The 24570-nt window shown below is 37.1% G+C and overlaps 1 protein-coding gene across 2 annotated transcripts in view; it reads left to right on the forward strand.

The window, feature by feature from the left end:
* Positions 1-24570, forward strand: part of tyw1 (tRNA-yW synthesizing protein 1 homolog (S. cerevisiae)) — a 56046-nt gene that overhangs the window by 19760 nt on the left and 11716 nt on the right. For both annotated transcript variants that reach the window (XM_039670548.2, XM_039670549.2), the window contains 4 exons: positions 3418-3527; positions 6745-6922; positions 9510-9645; positions 18334-18444. In XM_039670548.2, coding sequence (XP_039526482.2) covers positions 3418-3527; positions 6745-6922; positions 9510-9645; positions 18334-18444 — 535 coding nt within the window. The remainder of the gene's footprint in view (positions 1-3417; positions 3528-6744; positions 6923-9509; positions 9646-18333; positions 18445-24570) is intronic.

Raw genomic sequence — 24570 nt, forward strand, 5'->3', positions numbered from 1 at the left:
ATTTGAAAAAAAAAATATATATATATAAATCATTTAATACAATGCACTTATTGTGTAAATACATGTTTTCACATTGCATTTGCATGTAATTACAGCTGTAAGTAACTTTTGTAATTGCATCTATAATTACACCGTTGACGCTTTCTTTACGCCTTAACTCACCCTTAAACTTCCCCATACCACCAAACCGGCCCCTAACATTTTCCATATACCACCTCAATAGCAGCCAAAGTGTTTTTATCCAACATGAACACCAGTACATTGTACTTAACAAGTACTTTTTTTTACTAAAAAAAAGACAATTTAAAAAGTATGATTTTTTTTTTTAACCTTTAAACCATTTAAAATATCGGCCCGTATTATGTGAGAGATGCCTGAACAAACAACTGTGATGTCCATCTGAATGAATTGAAAGTGCAACGGTAGATGCAGCACTGCTGATTCATAGTGACACTTGTGGAAAGAAGGTAGTATTCAATATTCCTGTCATTGGCTGTGAGGTTTTATGTGGTGGTGTGGGGGGGAAGAGCTGTCAAAGAGCATCAGTGCTCTAAAGATTGTATCTGGAATGATTTCCACTGTGTGTGACCCTTAGTTGCCTTAAGGTACAGCCCAGCTTAAAGCTGCTTGCTGACAGAGATGATGGACTTGATTTAAAGTCGTCACTGTGAGCCTGTCAGCCTGACGTAAACATCCACCCATAAACTAACAGGACATTATGTCATGTCCTACAGCTCTGGGACAGGACATACCGGGACAGCCTCCAGTGCACAAAAACCAACTTCTGTGTCTGTAGTTTGAGCTGCGCTGTCAGAATGACACAGCAGATTGAGGGCGTCTCAGAAAGACTTTGATCCTGCTGTTGAGTAAATAATTTTTCCCATCCTATTTTCTCATTGAATCAGCTGATTTTGAGGCATTATAGGGCATTGTGAAGAAAAATCAACGATCAACGTCTTGCGATTGTCAGTGAACCTTTTTATGCCCTTGTGTATGAGCAGTGTATCGGATCCAGTTTTTGGCATTGTGGGTTGTTTTGTTGTGACTCAGAGCGTTGCGCTAATCAAATTTTCCATCCGTTTCGTTGCCACATGCAGTGCCAATCTTCAAATGCCACACTATTAATGACATAATGCAAATAAATGTGCTGAAGAAGTTTCAAAACGCTAAAGTCGTTTAGTCCTCCGCTTTCATGGAATGTGATGGAAATATTGAACTTCGCATTAGGTGAGTAATTTGGTTAAAAGTGGCACTTGAAATTGTGAGTCTGAAGAGGCCTCTTCATGTGGATGGGCTGGATAATTTAGGTGGTATTGCCTGAAACTGAGCAAAGGCATTAGAGGAAAAGCTCTTGAACCCATCTCAAACATTGGCTCTTCAGCCCAGAAGGCCATTTTGATAAAGGCAAGAGGGCAAAAAGATTAAGGCTGTTGTTGGCTATTGGTAAGACCAGGAATTGCTGTAGGTATTTACTTGTCTTGGACATCAGTTGTTTTTGTTTCTTATTAATACCCGATGTTTCTTATTAGAACCCGATGTGACGTGGGTGTCACAAACACTGGTGATCATCTGAAAAGTTTTTTTTTTAAAGCATTATACCTCAATTTTGTGTACAAATTGATATAAAACAAGTTTTGAAAATGTTGTGGTGACGTGTCACATTGGGCTTTTAACCTTAAAACAGTAGGTAGGTGAAATTTTGATGTGACTTATGTGTCACATTAGGAAAAATGGTTAATACCTGCTCAAATAATTTAGCTGATTCAATTATTTTACTGTTATATACACTCACCTAAAGGTTTATTAAGTACACCATACTAATACTGGGTTTGACCCCATTTCACCTTCAGAACTGCCTTAATTCTACGTGGCATTGATTCAACAAAGTGCTGAAAGCATTCTTTAGAAATGTTGGCCCATATTGATAGGATAGCTTCTTGCAGTTGATGGAGATTTGTGGGATGTACATCCAGGGCATGAAGCTCTTGTTCCACCACATCTCAAAGATGCTCTATTGGGTTGAGATCTGGTGACTGTGGGGCCATTTTAGTACAGTGAACTCATTGGCATGTTCAAGAAACCAATTTGAAATCATTCAAGCTTTGGTGGTGGCCATAAAGGGATGGACATGGTCAGAAACAATGCTCAGGTAGGCCGTGGCATTTAAACTATGCCCAATTGGCATTAATGGCCTAAAGTGTGCCATGAAAACATTCCCCACACCATTACACCACCACCACCAGCCTGCACAGTGGTAACAAGGCATGATGCATCCACGTTCTCATTCTGTTTACACCAAATTCTGACTCTACCATCTGAATGTCTCAACAGAAATCGAGACTCATCAGACCACGTAACATTTTTCCAGTCTTCAACTGTCCAATTTTGGTGAGCTCTTGCAAATTGTAGCCTCTTTTCCTATTTGTAGTGGAGATGAGTGGTACCCGGTGGGGAGCCCATCCGCCTCAAGATTGTGTGTTGTGGCTTCACAAATGCTTTGCTGAATACCACGGTTGTAACGAGTGGTTATTTCAGTCAAAGTTGCTCTTCCATCAGCTTGAATCAGTCCGCCCATTCTCCTCTGACCTCTAGCATCAACAAGGCATTTCCGCCCACAGGACTGTCGCATACTGGATGTTTTTCCCTTTTCACACCATTCTTTGTAAACCCTAGAAATGGTTGTGCGTGAAAATCACAGTAACTGAGCAGACTGTGAAATACTCAGACCGGCCCATCTGGCACCAACAACCATGCCACGCTCAAAATCACTTAAATCACCTTTCTTTCCCATTCTGACATTCAGTTTGGAGTTCAGGAGATTGTCTTGACCAGGACCACACCCCTAAATGCATTGAAGCAACTGCCATGTGATTGATTGATTAGATAATTGCATTAATGAGAAATTAACAGGTGTTCCTAATATTTTTTAGGTTAGTGCATAGCATATATATACACACTAGCATTTATGTATTTAGATGATAGCATTTATTTATTTAGTTGTACTTTACTTAAACTCTATAAGCTTGCAACTAAAAACATTCTGGAAAAAAACAATCCGCTTGTGGGCTAGTTGTTCAGACAACCCACTGACTTGTCCATTTTAAAAATGTAGTTTGGCACATCCTCATAATAGGATTTGGCTCTACCCCTGGTGAAGTAAGGAATATGGCGTCACATCCAGCATTTTTGCATCTCCTGTTGCTATTTATGGAAGGGGAAGGAAGTAAAGCCACACTGCCTGGCATTTTTGCCCTTTTATGTGATGTGAGAGCTGTTGAAAGGGTCACAGGATGCTAATTTGCAGGCGGTGGGGGTGCAGGTGTTGTTCTCAGGGGAATGAGACTGCGGTCCAGGGCGTGTAATTCTGTGACTGCGCCGTGCTGACAGGAGCTGTCCTCTCTCATTCTCTCTGAACAGACACCATACCAACCCAGTGGGAACAGAGTGGCGCTGGAAAATGGACCCGGCCGAGAAGATCATTCAGGAGGCCATGGAGAACCACAGGAACATGATTCGGCAATTCAGAGGTAATGGCTCCCCGGAGCTCCACTGTCCGTTGCCTTTAGCTAACCTCTCCTGCTGCCTTTCGACAAACAACAGAGGATTAAAAGGCCACTGCATTTGTAAAAACACTAATTGGCCACGGCTTATTTTCATTACCATTACCAAGTTTGATGTGAATAAATGACAAAGGTTTTCTGTGAATTTTCTGGTCTGTGTTGTTTTTGGTGTGCAGGTGAATATATTCTCCAGAAATCTTGTTGTGCTAAAAAACCTGAAAAGAAAATTCACACCTGCTGTTAATAGCCCTTTACACTGTAATTGTACAGAAATAACTTTTGTTTTGATTAAATCCTTTTCATCAGAGGCACCAATCCAGTTGGAAGCTATTCAAACATTGTGTGACATAACACTATATTGACGTCTTTGAAAACCCTCCTGGTTTCAGAGATTGTCCACCAGACACTGGGGTATATTTAGCTGTCACTACAGTTTGCAGAAAGGACAGGCTCTAAGTGCAGTTCGACTGGGTCTAATTTATTCATTTGCACCCTGTCACTTTCTTCACCATATGCTACATCAGATCAGTACTGGATTCATCAGCTTTCAGCAGCATTAAGGAGACTGGGTTTGTTGGTGGATTAGTTTGACAGGCCGAGGCAACAGCTGAGTTTTTATTTGTTTTTTGCAGATAATTCCCAATACTACAGCGTGCAGAAGTATTTAGGGTACAAGGACTTTGTTTTGTTTTGAGAGTGCCTGTATGGAATTAATTTTCTCTAAGGAAAATTTGTTTCGCATGTGATTTTGGTAACATCTAGATCTAACAACCTTGATATAACAACGAAGCATATTATCTAGTGTTTTCATTTGAACTCAGGCATCCTCTGAGAAATCAAATTCTTATCTGGATAGAAATGTCTGCAACTTGTGGTATTTCATGTTGGTACAAAACTTATTTTATTTTGACCTTGATCAAATACCATAGCTGGAGCTAAATTTGCATTTGCTATCATTGAATTTCCTTCATTTGCCAGAATATGCATCTTCATTATAAGTTTAGAACATTTTTGCAAATCCGTCCCTTAATTAAACGCCTAATTTTAGAATATAATCACAGATATGCTTGCTCTTTATTTCAGTGGGTTTCGTGATTCACACATCCAGATCATAAGCCTTGAATTTCATGAACTTCAGTTGAGGTCCACTCTTAGGACTATTTTTTGCAATGGCATACCAATACTGTGTCATAAAACTCTCTAATGCCAGCAAATTTCCTCTTCCCTTGAAAATGTGCCCTTTGGGACGAAACACATTCCTGTCTCTCATTCCTCATCTCCACAATCAGGTGACGTCAACTCGTAATGAGTTGTGATTTCACTGCCAGATCCAGAGTTCAACTTCCATCTCAGTACTTTGGTGGACATCTGGATCTGACTTTTTTAGGATTGAGGGGGCACACCAGATGGGTTTTCAAGAACCTTAAAATGGGAACTAAATCCTTTTGCTCTCTCTCTTAACGTTTGAAGGGACTCCCTTAACAATGGTTTTGTTTTACCTAACTGCCTTCATACTCCACAATATGGGGTGATTTGGAGACTGTTTGATGCCCACCCCCCCCCCCCCCACCTTCATCTGCAGTAGTCTGAAAAATTAATCAGAGATGTCTAGCGTAGATGGCTACTAACAGATATGTGACTAAGAGAGGGTGGTTTCTGATGATATCTGCTGGGAATGTTATTAGGTGGAGTAGCACAGTCCCAAAGGCTAGTTTGATTCGATTTTATCATTCGTAAATCAAGGTTTCTGCTTTTCGAAACTCAAGACATCTGTCTTTGATCATCTGCTTTGAGTACAGATGTCAAACTTTTATATTTTTCTGAAATGAACATTGCCCATGGCCTACTGTTCTGGTTGGATTATTTTTCAGAAATCTGATAATGTTCCCATCAAGCAACTTTTTTTTTCGAGAGAGTTTCGAGAAATGGACGGGGAATTTTTTGATAAAGCAGTACATAATTTTTTTTTTCCAGTGTCTGAGTTGGTGCCAGATGTGTGTGTTGCACCACCTCCGCATCGCCGTCTTGGTCTCAGCGTCCATGGTGGCACATTTGACATTTAGCAGTGACATCACTGCTCTGTGTAGCAGAAGTAAGCCATGATGACCCAGGGCTGAGTAAACAAACACATGAACAAGTGAACAGAGAGAGTGGATGAAAGGCCAGGAAGCATGCTGTGCCAAGGGTACAGAGCACAAAAATGGAGCCAGAAATTTTCAGTGATCAAGAAAGAGGGAAGAAAATGTTTGGCTACTAGAACCTATTGCTAGTCTTATTAGAATACAGTTAGTTAATAGTCTTTTTTTGGCAAAATTACTAATTTCCTTTTTTGTCCATTTGTTTTGTTCCATTTATTTTATTATTTTAGTAAAATGTTTTTGTAAAAATGTTTTAATTTGACCTATTTCCTCCCCCTCTTTCGTCTTAGAATTAAATGGGAGGTTTTTGTTGACCCTTAAGTATAATGTTTTTCAAAATTTAAACCATTTCTTCTCACATTTTCATTCGCAGAGAAAACTTTAACATAGTTGATTTTGCTCAAAAGGGAAACTTCTGTGACTCACTTTTCCAATTGGTTCCCACAAGCATTGTTAGCCAACTAAGATTCACTGTTGCCAATATTTAAACGATTCTGTAATTCATTAAACCATAGTTCCAAAAGTTATATGGTTGGTACGTCTCTCAGCCTGTGCATATTGATGGTATGACCAAGGATGTATTCCAGCAATGTTATTTATTCAAGCAATGCTAATTTAACATCACATATATACCATGAAAAGCATAGAAAAACTCTGTTAATTTACCTAAACCTTGCTTACTCTGGGTATACTGGTTCGAGAAACCAGTGAAAACACAGACGTTCTCAAAAGACCACCTAATCCAGAAGTCACCATAGTCACCTGTGCTTTATAATATATTTTGTGAGAAATTTCATGCCCAACTGGAGCCTCAATAGTGCAATCAAGTTGTCTAACGAGATAATTTCTCCCATGATGCATCATACTAATGATAGTTAAGCAGTATGGTAAACTCACCTCAGCCTGTCATGGAGGAGTTTGTGAAAAAAAAACTATATTTGCAATACTGTTTGTGGCTCTAGTTGCAAAGAAATTAAACATTTTAGCTTTAATAAATGATCTGACCACTTTAAACTTTAACTTTGTGGTGTTTTATCACTTGACAGGAGTTCCAGGTGTGCGTCCCGAGCGTTTTGAAGAGGGCCTCACAGTCAAGCACTGTGCTCTGTCTCTGGTTGGCGAACCCATCATGTATCCTGAGATCAACACTTTTCTTCGACTGCTTCACCAACAGAACATATCCAGCTTCTTGGTCACCAATGCCCAGTTTCCTGAGGAGATCAGGTAGGATTTAGTAACCATATGTTCAGGATCTTGGAGATTAAATGAAGAATCGGCTACTGAAATACCCATATCGGTCAACCACTAATACTAATATTGTGGGGACACGTTCCCCTTAATGTCTATGATGGTTATGACCCTGATTGTGGGTGTCAACTTTTGTTATAAATCTTGTCATATATCATTCAGTGACTACAGTCAAAGCCTGTTTTTGAATGCGTTTGTTCTCTGTATATCTGCAGTAGTTGTAACTACTGAACATCCTCCAGCTTGAAGTTTTTCCCCTCAGTCTTTGAAGGGAACTCCCCACTCGGGCTGTAACAGGACTGATAAGCCATAATCAGGCCCTGAATTGCAAATCACAGTTTCTTTTGACTCCCAGCTCCTCCAATTTCACTAGATTGTGAGTTTTCACGAGCAGCCAAAAAGCTTTTAGCTATCTCTCTCTCTCTGCTCCCCAGGTTAATGCAAAATACGTCCTCACCTCATTCTTCTGACTGCTGCACACTGAATCCGCTCACAGATCAGGCAGGTTATCTGTGGGTGAGGGGGACGTCACCTCAGCTCAGCTGCTGGAATATCATGCTGGCAGTGAGCTGAGGAAGTTAGGAACACTTGTCAATCGTTGTTGTTTATCTCGTAGCTGCAAGCTTTGCCACGCTGCACTGCTGAGGCAGGCGTTTTTTGAGTGATAAACAAACCAGCAGAAGAAAAAATATATATTCACCGAGGGGACTCGGTACGAGCCTTCCCTCTCAAAAAGTATTTCTCAAATGGCATTATAATGAGATCCTAGACCTGCTGCTTATATTAATATGCATTATTTTTGTTGTTCGCACATGCCTTTAACAACTCAAAATAACCAATTATACTGAGACTTATTTTAAAGCTTTTTCTTATCTTGGCTGATTTTATATATTTAAAGAGCTTGTATTTGACTTTAAATGGTTAAGTATCACAATGGATGACACTGAATAACTGAAAGAAAAGACCAAAAAAGGGGTAAACCATGTAAAAAAAAAGATAAGATCTCATTAGTTAACATTAGTTAATGCATTAACTAGCATTACTGAACAATGAGCAATAGACTTGTTACAGTATTTATCAACATTTTTAATAAAAATACAACAGTTCCTTATTTAATTTCAGCTCACATCCATTAAATATGAACAGACCACTTTTGATTTTAATAATGTGTTAGTAGATATTGAAATTAATTACTAAAATGAATAAATGCTTTCGAAGTATTTTTAATTGTTAGTTAATCTTAACAACTGTAATTAATGGTAACAATGGAACCTTATTGTAAAGTGTTACCAGAAAAGATGCAATTGACAAAAGTAAAAAGGCTGTAGAAACAAGCAAAGGCCTGAACAAGATACAATGATTGCAGTCACTAGAGAGTAAGAATGCATAAACATTTCAATAATCCTGAGTAAACAAAAGAGTTTTAATTAGTTTTTGAAGATGGAGGGCAATCTGAATTTGGGGACTATTAATAAATTGGCAGAGCAGGGGAGAAGCCGAATCGGAATCTTAATATTATGGTGCTAGACCACTTTTATGAAACTGGTGGAAAGTAGTTTGATGAGAATTTAATATGTGAATTGAGGACACAGTTGAAAATCACACCTATAATGGTACAACCGGTTAAGTCTTTATGATCACTCTTATCTTTGATTAGAAGTTTTATTAGATTAGTTTTGTCAGGGTTGGCCATGCACACTTTGACGTCATGGTTGCAAGGGTATAGGGAGAGAAAATAGCAATGAAATCTTTGTGCATGCCACCAAATTATTTGTCCAAAGCATATAAACTAAAAAAATTAAAGGGCCTATAACCGAGCCCTGGGGAACACCATGAGCAATTGGAGCTGGATTTGATTTCTTTATCAATAGCAATTGATATGCTATTATGAATGCTAATATGTGGAAAATATTGTGGCAGACTGTCAAAATCCTTGCTAAGACTAAGATTGTCCATCTATTGAGATTTTTCAGAATGTATGCGAGTCCACTCTTTTCAAGTTGTTTTGTAAGATGACTCCCATGTTTGAAGGAGACACAAGGTCAGCTTTTCCATTCTAAAAACAGGTGGGCGTATATTATTGACTCATTTTCCTTGCCCATAGGGAAACCACAAAAGTTATCACTCGGATACCTTCCCTTCCTATGCATAGTGAGCGGCATTTACACTGTGGACACTGACAGCCCCTCAAGAATACCATGTCTTCTCTAAGACGATGCTAGGGTTATCTATTTTGACAGTCCAGAGCTGAACTGAGTGATTGGGTTTTTTATTTGGCAAATACAGCTCTGGCAGTTGTTGGTATGGTACATTGTCTGAACGTACACATTACCTAGTCCTGGCTTAACTCCAGTTTTCATATCACATCACTCAGTTGCAGATTGCTTTATTGTGTTGTACACAGTGAAAAGAATACATATAGAGTCACTTGCACTGGCTGGCCAGAATCGGTTTAGATCGCTTAGGCACTCCAATTTTCTTCAGTCTTGTTAATATGTTAAAAAGCCAGATTTTCTGTGCTCAGTATTAAGTTTATTCTCCTTCCAACTCTCTCTATTTATAGGAATCTTGTGCCTGTTACACAACTTTATGTCAGCGTTGATGCCAGCACCAAGGACAGTCTGAAGAAAATTGACCGTCCCCTCTTTAAAGACTTCTGGCAGCGTTTTTTGGACAGTCTCAGAGCGCTTGGTGAAAAGGTAGGTCCACTGTGCGGTAGTCCATGGAAAAACAATAGAGTTTTGAATGTGTTACTAAATTTCAATACTTAAGGGGTTTATCTCATAAACATCACTGAGCAAATGAGCATGCAGCATAATTGGCTGTGAGGAGACATAAGGGAAAAACACTAGTTTACACCAGTTACGCCCAGAGACGGGGCTCACACGAGGGATGGGATTATCTAGACACCTCACAATTAGATTATGATTCAGAGGGCTTCGATGCTAAAATGATTATTGATGCATCTGTTTTTGTGTGTGACTACTAGGTACTTTTAAAGAAAAGTATTTATAATGACCCAATTTACTTCCAATACCTTTTATTATTAAAAACAAATGGAAGTGATTTGGCAAGTCAACTAAGGTTAAATTTGCCAGCATATGTCCCAATATTGCAAAGAACCGTCAATATTCTGTTATTAGAAAAAAAAAAGAATGAAAAAAAAAATTTGGCCTTTGTGAATCGATTCAGAATCGTCCACATCCCCCACCCTAAGCTCACACGCATTGTTGCCAAGTCCGTGGTTTTATTTTTTCCGTTTGTTGACTTTTTTTTTTTTTACAGACTCAGTTTTTTAGGTAATGTGTTATGTGAACTTATTAAAACAGATTTTATAAAATTGGTTCATGAAATTCTTGGAATGCTATTCAGTTCTAACAATCACGCATTTTGACCCTTGCTTATAGGCAAGAACCCCATATAGAACTGCAATTATCAAAAGTACAAGATCCAGGGTAACATATTTATGTAGTGTACAGATCTTAATGAATCAGCACATCAGCACTATTGCTCTTAGATGATTTGTATTGACAATAATAATCATTGTGAGACAGAAGGAAGACTCTTGTATAACTTTTCACGTTGAGCACACAAATGCGTGTCTTTTATTTTTTTTTGTAGGCAAAGTACTGAAACAAAATGGCGCTGACAAGCGTCCCACGTCATCACACTTATAGAACATATAAAGGGACCGAGATCCCTGAAATCATGAATAAACACGCTAAAAACAAAGTGCTGTGTTTATAACCAACAGTGTATAGAACTACGCTTAACAGTAAAGGTGAATTATGTACGTCACATTCATTACACTGGTATTTATTCAAAATCATTCAACTCTCCAACATTTATTAAGCGTTTAACAAGATTAATAGTTCTGTTGTGCATGACTGCGTGTAAAAATCAGTTGTCGCTGGCCCTAAAAAGGATTGTTTAATTGCCAAAAGCTGTTTTCCTCTCACTTCTCTTCATTCATTATTTTTCCTATAATTCATATCAGGCCTCCACAAAACACTCTGGAAATCCCTGCTATCGATTATGTTAATTCCAAACATAATGACCTCAAAGCTCCAGGATTGATTTCATCTTAACCCAAATCCTCTGATTTATCTGAGCCATAAGAGCAAAACCTTCTTCGTCTCTAACAATGTTTTATTTATTTTTTTACGTCAGAAATGGGTGTTGAATAACTTGCCGGATGCCTTTAAATGCTTTAACTGTGATATTAAAGGGTTAGTTCACCCAAAAATGAAAATTCTGTCAGTATTTACTCACCCTCATGTTGTTCCAACCCCGTAAGACCTTCGTTCATCTTCGGAAAACGAATTAAGATATTTAAGATATTAAAATCGCTCCTGCATACAGTCCATAGGCTTCTTGAGGGACTGGCTCTTGCCGTCCCCGAAAAGTCATAAAAGACATCGTTAAAATAGTCCAAGTGACTACAGGGGCTCAATCTTAAGTTTATCAAACGACGAGAACACTTTTGTGCGCAAAAAAACAACAAAAATAACGACTTTATTTCAACTATTCGTTTATTTCTCCCTCTGCGCGAGTCAGCTAACTAGTTTAATAGCGTAAGCTTCTGTTATTGTACGTCACACGCATCACACACACATGACCAGCGTCGACCAATAGTGAGCCTACGTGTGACGTAGATCTACGCAATCACACTACGTTAACGGACTATAGGCTTATGGAGAAGGAAGTGAATAGTTGAAATAAAGTCGTTATTTTTGTTGTTTTTTTGCGCACAAAAGTGTTCTCGTCGTTTGATAAACTTAAGATTGAGCCCCTGTAGTCACTTGGACTATTTTAACGATGTCTTCAATTACTTTTCGAGGACAGCAAGAGCCAGTCCCTCAAGAAGCCTATGGACTGTATGCAGGAGCGATTTTAATATCCTAAATATCTTAATTTGTGTTCCGAAGATGAACGAAGGTCTTACGGGGTTGGAACAACATGAGGGTGAGTAAATACTGACAGAATTTTCATTTTTGGGTGAACTAACCCTTTAAAGGAGTAGTTCACTTTAAAAAAAAAAAATTGCTGATAATTTACTCACCCCCATGTCATCCAAGATATCCATGTCTTTCTTTCTTCAGTCGAAAAGAAATTAAAGTTTTGATAAACATTCCAGCATTTTTCTCTATATAATGGACTTCACTGGTAACCAAACGGTTCAAGGTCCAAAAGACAGTTTCAGTGCAAACTGCAAACTGTTCAAAGGGCTTGAAACGATTTCAGACGATGAATAAGGGTCTTACCAAGCGAAACCATCGGTCATTTAAAAAATAAATAACAAAGTTTAAGTTTTATAAGCTCAAATACTCGCCTTGCTCTGTTCTGTGATGCGCGTTCGTAACTCCTTCATCAAAATGAATTAATCTTTTTCCAAAGCAATTCGTTCATTCCGTTTGTTGAATCACCCAAATGACTCTAAAAATGATTTGTTCATTTTGATGAACGAGTTTGAACAGGAGAGTCAGTGCAATGCGAGCATTTGGTTTGGTGCCCAGTGAAGTGCATTATATGGAGAAAAATCCTGAAATGTTTTCATCAAAAACCTTATATTCTTTACGACTGAAGACAGAATGACACGGATATCATGGATGACATGGGGGTGAGTAAATGATCAGCAAAAGTTTTTTTTAAAAGTGAACTACTCCTTTAAGGTGAAGTTATGTTAAAAATGCTAGCCTGATGGAGTGGATGTGTAGGTGCTGTCCGTCAATGGCTCTTATTAGGGGTTCAGCAAGCTGTGATCACAAAAGCAGTTTGTAACACGAGGCCGTGGCATCACTGCGTAATGATTTTAAGTGCCATCATTCAGAGATGATTCACTGGGCCTGTGTGCTAAACTTCTGTAATGACTTCTCTGCATTTGCCATTGAACAGACCGCTCTGTCTATGTGTGTGTGTCTGTACATATGTGCATGTGAGTCATAAAAAGGAAGATACAACTGAAAGTGGTCTTCTGTTTTCTAATGAGTTGAGATCACCTGCAGTGTCGCTTTCTGACTGAAGAGAGTCGACACTGATGGCACTGTAGACAGCAGGATTGTGCTTTTATCCACATCGACTTCCAAATAAAAGAAGCAATTAACCAAGGTAACTATTTTTTTAATAAAATGGTGAAATTCTTGCTCTGCGGGATGAGAGAATTTCATGTGGCTGACGCCTGCTTTGCCTCCATCACTTGAGCTTCACCTGTCTAGACTGACACCGTTTCCTTAGGCAGTTTGTCTACCATTATGCATTCTCCTTTTTCTTTGGCTTATTCGTCACTCACATCTACAAGATTTAATTACAATCCATTTGTTTCTGGCTTCTATTTGTCAGTTACAAATAGGGCGCTAATATAAAAATAAAAATCATTAATGGCTGTTTTATTCTCAACATTCATCATCATAACTGTTATATTCCGGTTTATTTTCCTTCTCTCTGTAATTACAACATTACGTCCTCATTAATTTTTAGTTAGTTTGCATTCTGCTTAATTGGTTCTCAGATATTGGCCCAACAGTCTGTATATATTATAATCTTGTTTACATTTTTCTTTCATGATTTCGGTACACTATGCAAATTTCAAAAACGAACTCAATCTATCTTTAAAGTGGGTTGCCAGAGATGCATGTTCTCCTGTGTGACTTAATGACCTTGAAAAGGAATTTGTAGATATTAATTATTAGAATTAGCAGACCTTGAAATTAATTGGTAGATGCAATAGAACAATAGACCATAGTTCAAAATAGAAACTAACTAATGCCCATATATTGTTTGGTGTTGATAGAAATCTTATTTTGAAGCAAATTTGCACTTATTTATCTGTGAGTTTTTATTAATGTCGATTAGCAACATTGTCACACACACACACAAAACTAATTTGTGATAAACCACAAATATATAAAATAAGCTTTTTCATAAGTGATTCTTATGGATTCTTGCTCAGAAAGAGATAAAAAGCAGTGTGCTGTACTTCAGTGGAAGGGCTTTGACTCTGGATAATTAAGAAATAGGCAGAATCCTTTGGGAAACGCTGGAATGGACGTCTATGCATCCGGTCTCTGACACTTGTGTTTTTTTTTTTTCTTTCACACCGTTTCATCTCAGTGTACTGCTTTGCAGCAGAGCAGGGAAATATGACTCATTTGAATGTTTTTCTCTTCACATTATGAGTGCCTTTTATTGTGTGTGATGGTCTTTTGGACACATTATGTAGATCACAGATGGCATTTTCCCCACTACATAAATAAACTGCAGATAGTGTATAATAGTTTTTTCCACGATCAAGAACCTTATGTTTTTCCAAGTTTGTTGAATAAACCATTGCTGTAGTACACTTGTTAAAGCGTCTTATTTGAGATTATGTACTATTAAGTACAATGAAATTGCTGATGAAAGACATGAAATTGTTATTGCACATTTAAATAGTTTCAGCTTTTCACAAATGGCAGCAGTGTTTGCCAGGGATTCAGATAGTGACTGATCGACTAGCTGTGGTTTTAATATGGGACCCCTGAATGATGGGAGTCAATGAAACTGGCTTTATGGGGTCATTAGTCTTCAGATGTGTCAGATCAAAATTTCCGTGCCTTGATATTTGAAATGTCATTTGTAATGTGAAATTTATTTCAATGAGAAAAAAAAATGTAATGGAATAAGTCGTTTTGTTTTTTTTATTCCTTGGGAATCGATTGGGTTTTTTACTTGGGAATAGTGTACACCATTGAATTGTGTACACTTGAACATTTACTGTATTAAGGAAGTAAATTATGCATATTGACTTTAAACAAATGTCAAAAACTGCCATTTTGGATCAGTTCTCTTTCTTTTGCAGTTGGCAAAGTTTGACCTTGGCTTCATTGAGCTCAGAAAAGTAAAAAAAAAAAAAGGTAAAGTTTGTATTTCTGTATCAGTTTTACGTCAGAATAATGAACTTCATCTGACTACTGAAACGCAAACAAGTTCTTCATTAAATATTGAAGATTGCGTTTAAGAATGGACAAAAAATCCATTGGAATTCATCTCAAGTGTTCCATGTCTCCACAGATCGAAGACTGAGGTTTTTGTGTGCATGGTTGAGTGATGTAGAGTTTAGTTAAGTGCACACAGACAGAACACGTCACTCCATACTAAGTGTGTGCTTGGGATCTGTGTCCCAGGCTAATTAGGCTAGTGTTGTTCATGTTGAAATGCAATGCTCAGCCCTCTTGTTTACCAAGGACATAGTACAAAAACAGCACAACAGATGAAGAGCTATGTGCTGGAATGACGTATCAGAGTATTTTGGACAGTTGCCACAGCATTGCTTTTTAGTTGCTAAGGTGTTAAAATATTAATACAGAATATAAACCATTTTGAAGCTTTTTTTTGTCTCATTTAAGTGATTAAATGCATTTAGAAATTAGTTTGGCATGTCTTGATGTGGTAAATTTCTTTCTTTTTATTTATTTAATAAATACATGCATGCATACATACATGCATAAATACACACACACACACACACACACACATTTTCTTATTTTATTTAACACTTTTGGGTGATTTCCATCTTGAATTTACTTTATCCAGTATTGCAAAATTCACATTTAAAATATGTGGATTGAAAGCTGGCAAAACTTTCCTTTTGATTAATTTGATCAAGTGCCAAACGTCTCTATGACCCCGAACTATATCTAGGGACCACAAGCGAACCATATGTAGGGTCCAGAACAGCAATTTCACAAGTCTTCGAAAAGTGTAATGGATAATAAATAAACAATAATAAAAAAAAAATCACCCATTTTATCATCTCCCATACATAAATTGTAGGGTTGATTGCTTGTAAAAGTAATAGCCCTCCACAAAAACCTGCCTAGTTGTCTATTTATTATATGATGTGGACAGGATATCATAGAAGTGGAATACCTCAAAAATACCCTGCTGATTTTTTGTTTGATTGAGGACAATAAATATTTAAATGGAAGAGATGGCTTTAATTGATTTCTGCAAAGTGCAGTAATAATTGTGAGCCTTATTGTGGATATTCAGAAAAGCTCCTTGTCAGCACTTCTTGACTCTACACATACAGCTGGCTCTATGTTGGCATGCTGCTGTTATGGTCTAGCATGTAGCTGTCTGTTTTTACGGAGCCCTGCTCACCTCCGCCCCGATTGAGCCTCAGGTGTGGGATGGATGAAGATCTTTTGGCAGGTTTAAAATTGGTTGCTGCTCTAAATACCCTCCCCGCTGCCACATCACATCCAATTATCCGTCTCTCATCCTCTGGTTCATGCACACAAACAGAGCACATGAGAACATGAGCACAGCCGTGAAGGCCAGATTCTCCCTAGCTTTCGCTGGCTTCCATCCCCCATCCTTCCTTCCCTTGCAAATCCTCTAGTTACAGTAGCATAGACCAGGAACAATGTTGAATGCACTGACATCTGTACTTCGACAGAAACCAACCAACCATGTAAAGGCATTCAGTCTATAGGGACGGACGTGGTTATTCCGAGCAATGTCAGACTGTGACAGTCGGACTATTTGATTGACAAGGTGTAATAAGAGGAACGGGAGGCATGAGTGTCTATCACTCGCTGTTTTGTGTGGTCTTCCTCTTCCCCTTAGGGCATCAGCGTGCAAGGGTCTGTGAGTAATGATGTTGGCCGAAGCACTCTGAACGGCCAGACACCATAGTCTGAAGCTCTCTTATTAAAAAATCTTGCTCCTTTTCGTCATGTTCAATGATAATATTTAGCACCGTCAGCAAGATTACGTTGATGCAATAGCTAGAAATAGAACATTTCACTTTCAGTACTGAATTATTCTTCAGTCATGGGATGTGCTGTATATCTTCATACCTTCATTACATCAAAACTAGAAATTTTACTAGAAAATACTAGTTTTACTAGAAATTAATTACTTTTTTAAAGGTGTATGCTTGGGCTGTCACCATCAATCAATTGTGATTCATTTTCATTGTTTAATTTGTCACTTATCTTGCCACTTGTTTACTTGTACACCTTAAGAACTCCTGAATTCACATTCGAGGGCTTGGAGCCAGAGGGGCGTAAATGGCTTTTAACAAACTTTACAGGAGAGACAAATCAAACTTTTTGACCACACTTCAATCACTTGTATTATTAACCTTAAACCACAAACATTGCAACCACAGGCATACTTACTTGAATGAATATTTAAGTAAAAAATGTATGGCATATTAACACAATGAACATTTTCTCAAACATTTTCAAATTTAAAAAAAATAAGTCAAATACGTCAGATACGCTTTTTTGTTGCTTTATTCAATAAAATTTGATCTCAGATAGGTATTTTGGCACCATAGGATAGAGCTCATCGAGACCTTTATTTTGATATAAAGAACTCCTATTCGCCCAAAATGCCACTTATGCCGCTCTGGCTCCAAGCCCTCGCATTGAATTGATATTATTATTATTATTACAAATTTAGTATTTTTAATATTATATATTTTGTAATATATTTAAATAGTTTATTATATTTATTAAAATAGTTATAGTTTTAAATATTTCTCTGAGTCAACTTTAGTTACTTTATACAATACATTGTCAATTCTACAATACTAATACATTTGGCAATAATTCTTTACTTACATTTGTAATTTTAAAGAGGTTCGTCAGTTTGCATATTCTTATCTAATTATCTTAAATGCATCTTTGGGGATAACTATAATGTACGGTGGAATACCATAGCAATTGCTTGGGACAGGAGCACTTCGACTTCTGTATCTATGGACTTGGATATCTAAGGCACGTTTTATTTTGTGTCATCATTTTGTGTCATCATATGTATTTAAATAGGAAATATGTGGAGATGTTTGGTCACTTCTCTGCTTGGATCCTAATGAATGAACTGGTCTTAGCTTGCTAACAAAGTTTCGCCGCAAGACAGAGCGATTTAGTGCACGCGCTGAGACGAGAAAGCTATGTATCAACTCGTCTTAGTTAAGTGAATAACATAGTTTAATATGACAAAAACGGTGGTGTATCCCTTTAACAAAAGACAAAAAACTAAAATAAATTTTTTTCTATGATCCACTCCTGTTTTTGCTGATAATGCGCCCATGGTCGACCACTAATTTTCTTTTTGAATATTTTACCATCAAATCCTCATGTTAATTATTTTAAAAATAATGTATTTTCTTTAAACGCATTCCTTATTTAGTGATTTATGAGTGCATGCAATTCCAAAAGATAAAATTTGTCTTTGTAATATTTTTGTGATGGATGAAAGTACCTCTTTTTTTGTCTTTTTTTTCATTGATCATCTGGTTTTACTTAGAAATACAGCAAGTATTTGGTATTCTCAAACTCGGGTGTGTTGGAGTAATTAAGCAGTAATAAGACCGCTTGTGTTTCCGCCTCTAGCAACAGCGAACGGTGTACAGACTGACCTTGGTGAAGGCATGGAATGTGGATGAGCTGAAGGCCTACTCGGATCTCATCGCCCTTGGCCAGCCAGATTTCATCGAGGTCAAGGTATGCTTCTCACCCGCCTATTCAGGCATCCACTTCTAATGAGGGTCTCTGAACCCTCTTTGGTTTAATAGGGAAATCTTTATTAAGCTATTGCTGGAATCCCAAGCATTTCCACCTAATCCTTTTTTTGCAGGAAAACAAGGTAATGACCATTTCGTTAAATTCATTCTCTGTCCTAATGCATTCACCGTAAGCCAATGAATCAAGATTGCAGTGATTTTGATCTCAAATAAGATTAAATGTTTTCAGCAGAAGCTACTTAATGAAATGTTGTAACTGACATCCTGTGCTACATAAATTATTAAGGGATATTAAACTTTAAAAATATCTTCTTGGAATTGCTATAACAAGTATCTTTCACAGTTTTAGTGGATTTGGTTATGAAATTTGTTACGTTGCGTAATATGTATTTTCACCCAATTTAGAATGGCTTTTTTTTTTGGGTTAAGATTGCTTCTCGTTAAAATAGGTCAAATCAGGTCAAGTTTTTTTTTTTTTTTAATGTTTTATTGTCATTTACTCACATTGTTGTTTCCAAATCCAAAACCGTGTAAAGGAGAAATTCTGCAAAATGTGCTCATGCTCATCTCTCTTATTTCTATAATTACAACTGCCACTGAAGCTTTAAAGAAAACACCCAAAAGCATCACATACTTGATCCATGACTGGGTTATTTTGCTGGAGTTTTCAAATATGATGGCTTTGAACAAACTCAAATTTAAGTCATATTTATTGATATAAAATTTGAGTGAGCTGTGAACCGCTGCAACCGCTACAGTACATCAATGATCTGAACTCAAGAAGCAGATTAGTTGTGAGTTTGTAAGCAAACAAACCATTTAGACTTTGAAGACTGGGTCTACTTTGTGTTTTACAAATTCGCCTATGAATCAAATCAATATGATTTACTATGATGATTCACTATGATGAATTTCTGTAATGAAATCTCATGAACGTGGCGAGGTTGGGGAAGACAGATATCAATATTTTCAGTAATATGATCAGGGCTTGACATTAACACCCACCAAATGTGATTGTATTTCAGCAGTGGCGTATAACGCAATCACTTCTACTAGCCACTTTGGCGGGTTTAATTTTATATGTAATATATACATTTTTCAATTGTACTCTTTTAAAAAGCCGTCTGAAATAATTAACTAAGTGCAATTTAGTGTTGATAATTGGTGTAATGTTGAATATGGATTTTCCGATACATATCGGCACTGAAATATCTGAAACGCTTCCAATACTCACATACAAATCCGCCTCTCCTCACTCACTATTTTCATTTGCTCAGGATGAATATTGTTGGTATTAAACAGCTTGAATGCATGTGTAACAATTTAATGGATCCATGCATCAGGTCTTAAAGTGACTGCAGCCTAATACATCTACCGTCACATTATTCGATAATATTAAAAATATCTGTACGGCTGTTTTTCCCCATGGTAACAATATCAAAATTGTGGCCAATGAAAATGCTGAGTGGCTCGTAACTTTAGAAATCTACTAGCTACAGTCGTTGGTGAGTTAAAAAAAAGGTCAAGCCTTGATTATGACTTAAATTTTAGTCTGTTCTTCACACAAAGCTTGAGAAGACTTTAAAAATATTGCATATGTTGTATAGACCACTTTTATAATACATTTAGGGTGTTTTTGTCATTTTGTAAGGCTTAAGTTCCATAAGTTTGTAAGGCACGTTCTTCAAAATCACTTTTGTTCTAAAAAAAGTACAATGAAGTCATACAGGTATGGAACAACATTAGGTCTAACCAGTGATTACAGAATTTTTGGTAGGATGTGCAATTAATGGAAATCATAATCAAATCTCGATGGAAGCATGCGTGATCTTGAGTGACAGAGTGTGCAAAGTCCGTCTAGTGTGTTAACACCGAAAAACAATGGCACATTCTGAACCAGGTAAACCAAAATCAATCATACAGGCATTTGCGAATTGCACAACATACTGTATGAAAAGTTCAAAAAAGCATAAAATAACCAATGCTGACACACACAATTTATGCAAAAAATAAAGTGCCTGCAAATATCGTCAATACAGATACAGACAGATAAGCGTGGAAAAAATTGTGATTAAAATCAAAGGTGAACTTTTTTTCCTTTTTAAGTTTATTAAAAGAAGAGTCGTAAGTCATTACGTTCAGAATGCAGTTTACATTTCATCCCATTTATCTAATGATCCATGAAGATCAAGGCTGAGTCAGTCCTCTATGAAATGCCAAGATTGTAGCTTTTAAATAGTCAACTAGTGACTAATGGCTTTTTAATGAAATGTTAGTTTTTAATCGGCAAATAAACTCCTTCTTCTACTTAATCAACTTGTCTTCAAGATTAATGCATTTGACTAAATTGATTAAATCTATCCTCATCTCAGCCAGTTTTTATTTGCCTCATTACACAGGTCAGCAAACTCCAGATGCATTAACACGGTCCTTGTTTAATTGTATTAATAACTGATTCACTCGTGACCTCATGCATCCCAGAACACCAGATGAGGGACACCTATTGTTTTTATGAATATCTAAATAGTTCTTGCTGTTCCTCCAGGTGGAAAATCAATCTTTCACGTCTGTTAAATTACAGTTTTATTCATCCTTGTTTCTCCTCTTTTCCTTGTTCAGCTGCAATTTGCATTAATTCTTTCAGGTATTTCTTCTCTCCTGCACTTATATCTTCACATTACCATGTTTTTTTTTCTAATGGAGGGGGTGGGGGGGGGGGGGGCTGTTACATAAAGAACCACAGAATTGCCCATAATCTCATTACAAGTCAACAGCCAGTCGTGTGACCGGTGTGCACCTGCCCCATAGGGAGCCTGCATCAGTGCATTCACATTCAAAGCAGAGCCACTCCAAAGTAAAGCCAACTTCTATGACATGCTGTTACCTAGCAACAATAATCTCCCACTTTCATAGACCGCAGAAGGCGAGGATTTACGCCGCCGCCTTTGGGATAAAATAAAGGCTATAAAAGTGTGAGGAAAATGTTGCAGAGTTTATCCAAGAGAAGGGAGGCTGTCTGAATCTCGGAGCCTGCATTCACCACCTTTTAATCATTTGTCAGTTCTGGGTTAACGTCCTAATGTCAAATGAAACTTGATTTTCACAGTCATCATTAAACAGTTGGGTTTAACCGTTTTCTAATGTATTCAGCTGATTTTCTGATATTTAGAAGAATGTCAGTAAACAGACAGTTTCTGGGCTCATTGACTTCCATAGTAGGAAAAAAATATACTATGGAAGTCATTAAGACCAGAAACTGTCTGGTTACCGATATTCTTCTAAATGCAACAAAATTGGCTGAATACATTCGAAAAAACTCTGGGGGAGTGGTAAAATGAGCCTATTTCCAAAAAAAAAAAAAAAGAAAAAGTGGAGTATCCCTTTAATAGACGTGCAACCGAGTGGTGATGTATGAGGAGGTTGATTAAGTTTGGTGGTAGCCGAGCAAGTTTGATATGTTTGTGAGTTATGGAGGCGTTCAGCCCCCTCCAGCTGTTCGGCCCGAGTGCAGCTCCTCGCCCCGGCAGTAATTACAGCGCCCAACAGCTGCTTCGTCCTTACCGCTCACATTTCCCAACACCTTTATGTGCCCTTCTTTCTTTATTTTGTTAAATGCAGGATCTGCTGGACCTGCTACACACTCCTAGTGAAATATTTACTCAAACTGCCAGACTGATGTTTTTCTTTGTCCGTTTTCTTGAGTTTTGTTGGATTAAAGTTATTACATTTTATATTCACATTTGTTTGAAATAATACACATTAAATATTGCACAGTAAAGCTAGAAACAGGCATCATTACTTAATTCTATTCTAAAGTGTTCATATGTCTAAATTACAAATAAAACCCAAATCAGTCATTTTAAATGGTAAATGTGAATTTATGCATCACAACATTGTAATGTACAGTATGAAATATGGATATTCATTTTGAGATTTGATAAACATTACATTTAATAACAGTGTTACGAAATAACTCAACAGTGTTATTGAATTAATGCTTGAAATATGCACACAAAATGTTTTTAACAAAACATGACTCATCAATAACTTTTGATTCTAAATTGGAGAGAGAGAGAGAGAGAGATATTTACTGTGTATATACAGTAAAGGAGTAAGAAACAAGAGTAAACTTGAGCTGGAAGTTTCCACTTCATAAAGATGCAGATATGTGTATGTAGATCTGCCCAAACAGAGGTCTCTAATCTAGGTCTATATTAAAGGGGTTTGAACTTGTTTTGAGGATGGCACAGCTGGCATTATTCCAGGATCGAAGGCAAGAATGCGTCTTAGAGAGCGTCATGTTTGCTGAGAGTGATGAAAGGAAAGTGGATGCAGAAAGCACTTATGAACATGGTTTTAGGCATGTTTTATGCAAATCCCTAATAAAATGTAATACAATTTGGATTTGTAATATTAAGGACTCCATGTTTAACATATGTCCTGTTCCTTTCCTTCCTCAAGCGCTGAGGAATCATTCTCTTTAGGCAGTTATTGATCAAACCATTATTAATGCACAATTAGAGCATCTCAGAGGAGTTTGCACTGGCCTACTAAAGGATCTCAACCTTAATCATTCAAGAAGTTGGACATTTGAGGACACTAAACTGAGATCAAACTTTTGGACAATGCTGTTACAGCATTATTTATCTACCACTAATCCCAAATATAGTTAAAGGATTTTAATTTTACTTTTATCAGTTCACCAGAGTCAGATTGTTAGACCAGGACAGGAAATCTTTTAGCGTTGTTTGTTGGCGTAGACGGGCCGGAGAAACGCCCTCACTTTCCTCGCCCCATTGATTTATCAAGGCATCTTTGTTGGTAATAATTATTTTCTATGGTTACAGAGCTGTCAGATAAGAGCTGCGCTCATTAAATCTGTACCAGACCCCAAAATCAATTTTGAACATCAGCCACGGCCCAAGGCTGGAATGAGGAAAGCAAGAAATCTGTCCTTTCGTTTCCACTGTCCTCCACTGTCATCAGAGAGGAATGAAATGCACCGGAATACTAATAGTCAAAATGCATTGTAATACTTATCTGCTCGTATTTATACCTGGAAAGTCTATAATGCATTAATACATATTACACATGAAAAACAAGCAATTTAATTTTTAATACTGCATTACACTTTTTAAATGTGTGACCATGATTATGAGTATTATAGTGTATTTTAAGTCTGTTTTCTTTTTTTATTTGTGGAAATATGTACACTACACTCTAAAAATGCTGGGTTGTTTTGATCCAACTTTGGGTCAAATATGGACAAACCCAGCCATTGGGTTAAATTTTGTTATTACATTTTAAACCCAACGTTTGGGTCTGTCCACATTTGACCCAATGTCGGGTCAAAACAACCCAGCATTTTTTGGAGTGTAATGTGTTGCTTGCATGGCATTGTGATGAGAGAGAAACTGATCAGGCTAACCAATATATGTATCTCAAAATAACACAAAAATAGTATTCACATGTAAAGTAACACTTATTTAAAATATATATATATATTTAAATAATTTAAAAGTTAAAAATAAATGAATAGTTTTTTTTTTAAAATGTGTATGTGTGAAATTTTATGACTAAGTTATTTTCAAAGTGCAGAGATAAAACTAATTAAAATGGTTTTCTGAAGTTCTGAATATTCAGTTCGAATTAATGAATATCTTCTGAATATGAATTATTTGACATCTCACAATAATCTGTTTCAGATATGGAAAAACAAACAGTATTGTACATAATCTCTCATTATGAATATCTTCATAATTACACTTAATACGCAATTATAAGCCATTAGCTTTAGGTAAAACTGGGAAATTCTGAATGAATCATTCACTTAATGCCTCTTGTGATATAATGTTTTATGGATTATTGCACTCGGTATTCACATTATTTAGAATGAATGCTTTTAATTTCCATTATTTTGTCTTGTGGTGTGTTCATTTCTGAACCATTTAAGTCATTGATGCATTATTTACAGTAACTCTGTATCTGATATCTCTATCATATGGCGTCTCATTTTCGATTATCTCCACGCCTTGGAGATGTTCATCTATCGATTGTCCAGCGTAATAGAGTGCTAACTGCTCCTAGTGATGAAGACTGAAGACTG

Source organism: Pimephales promelas, chromosome 16 (assembly GCF_988280905.1).
Source record: "Pimephales promelas chromosome 16, fPimPro1.hap1.1, whole genome shotgun sequence".
Lineage (NCBI taxonomy): Eukaryota > Metazoa > Chordata > Actinopteri > Cypriniformes > Leuciscidae > Pimephales > Pimephales promelas.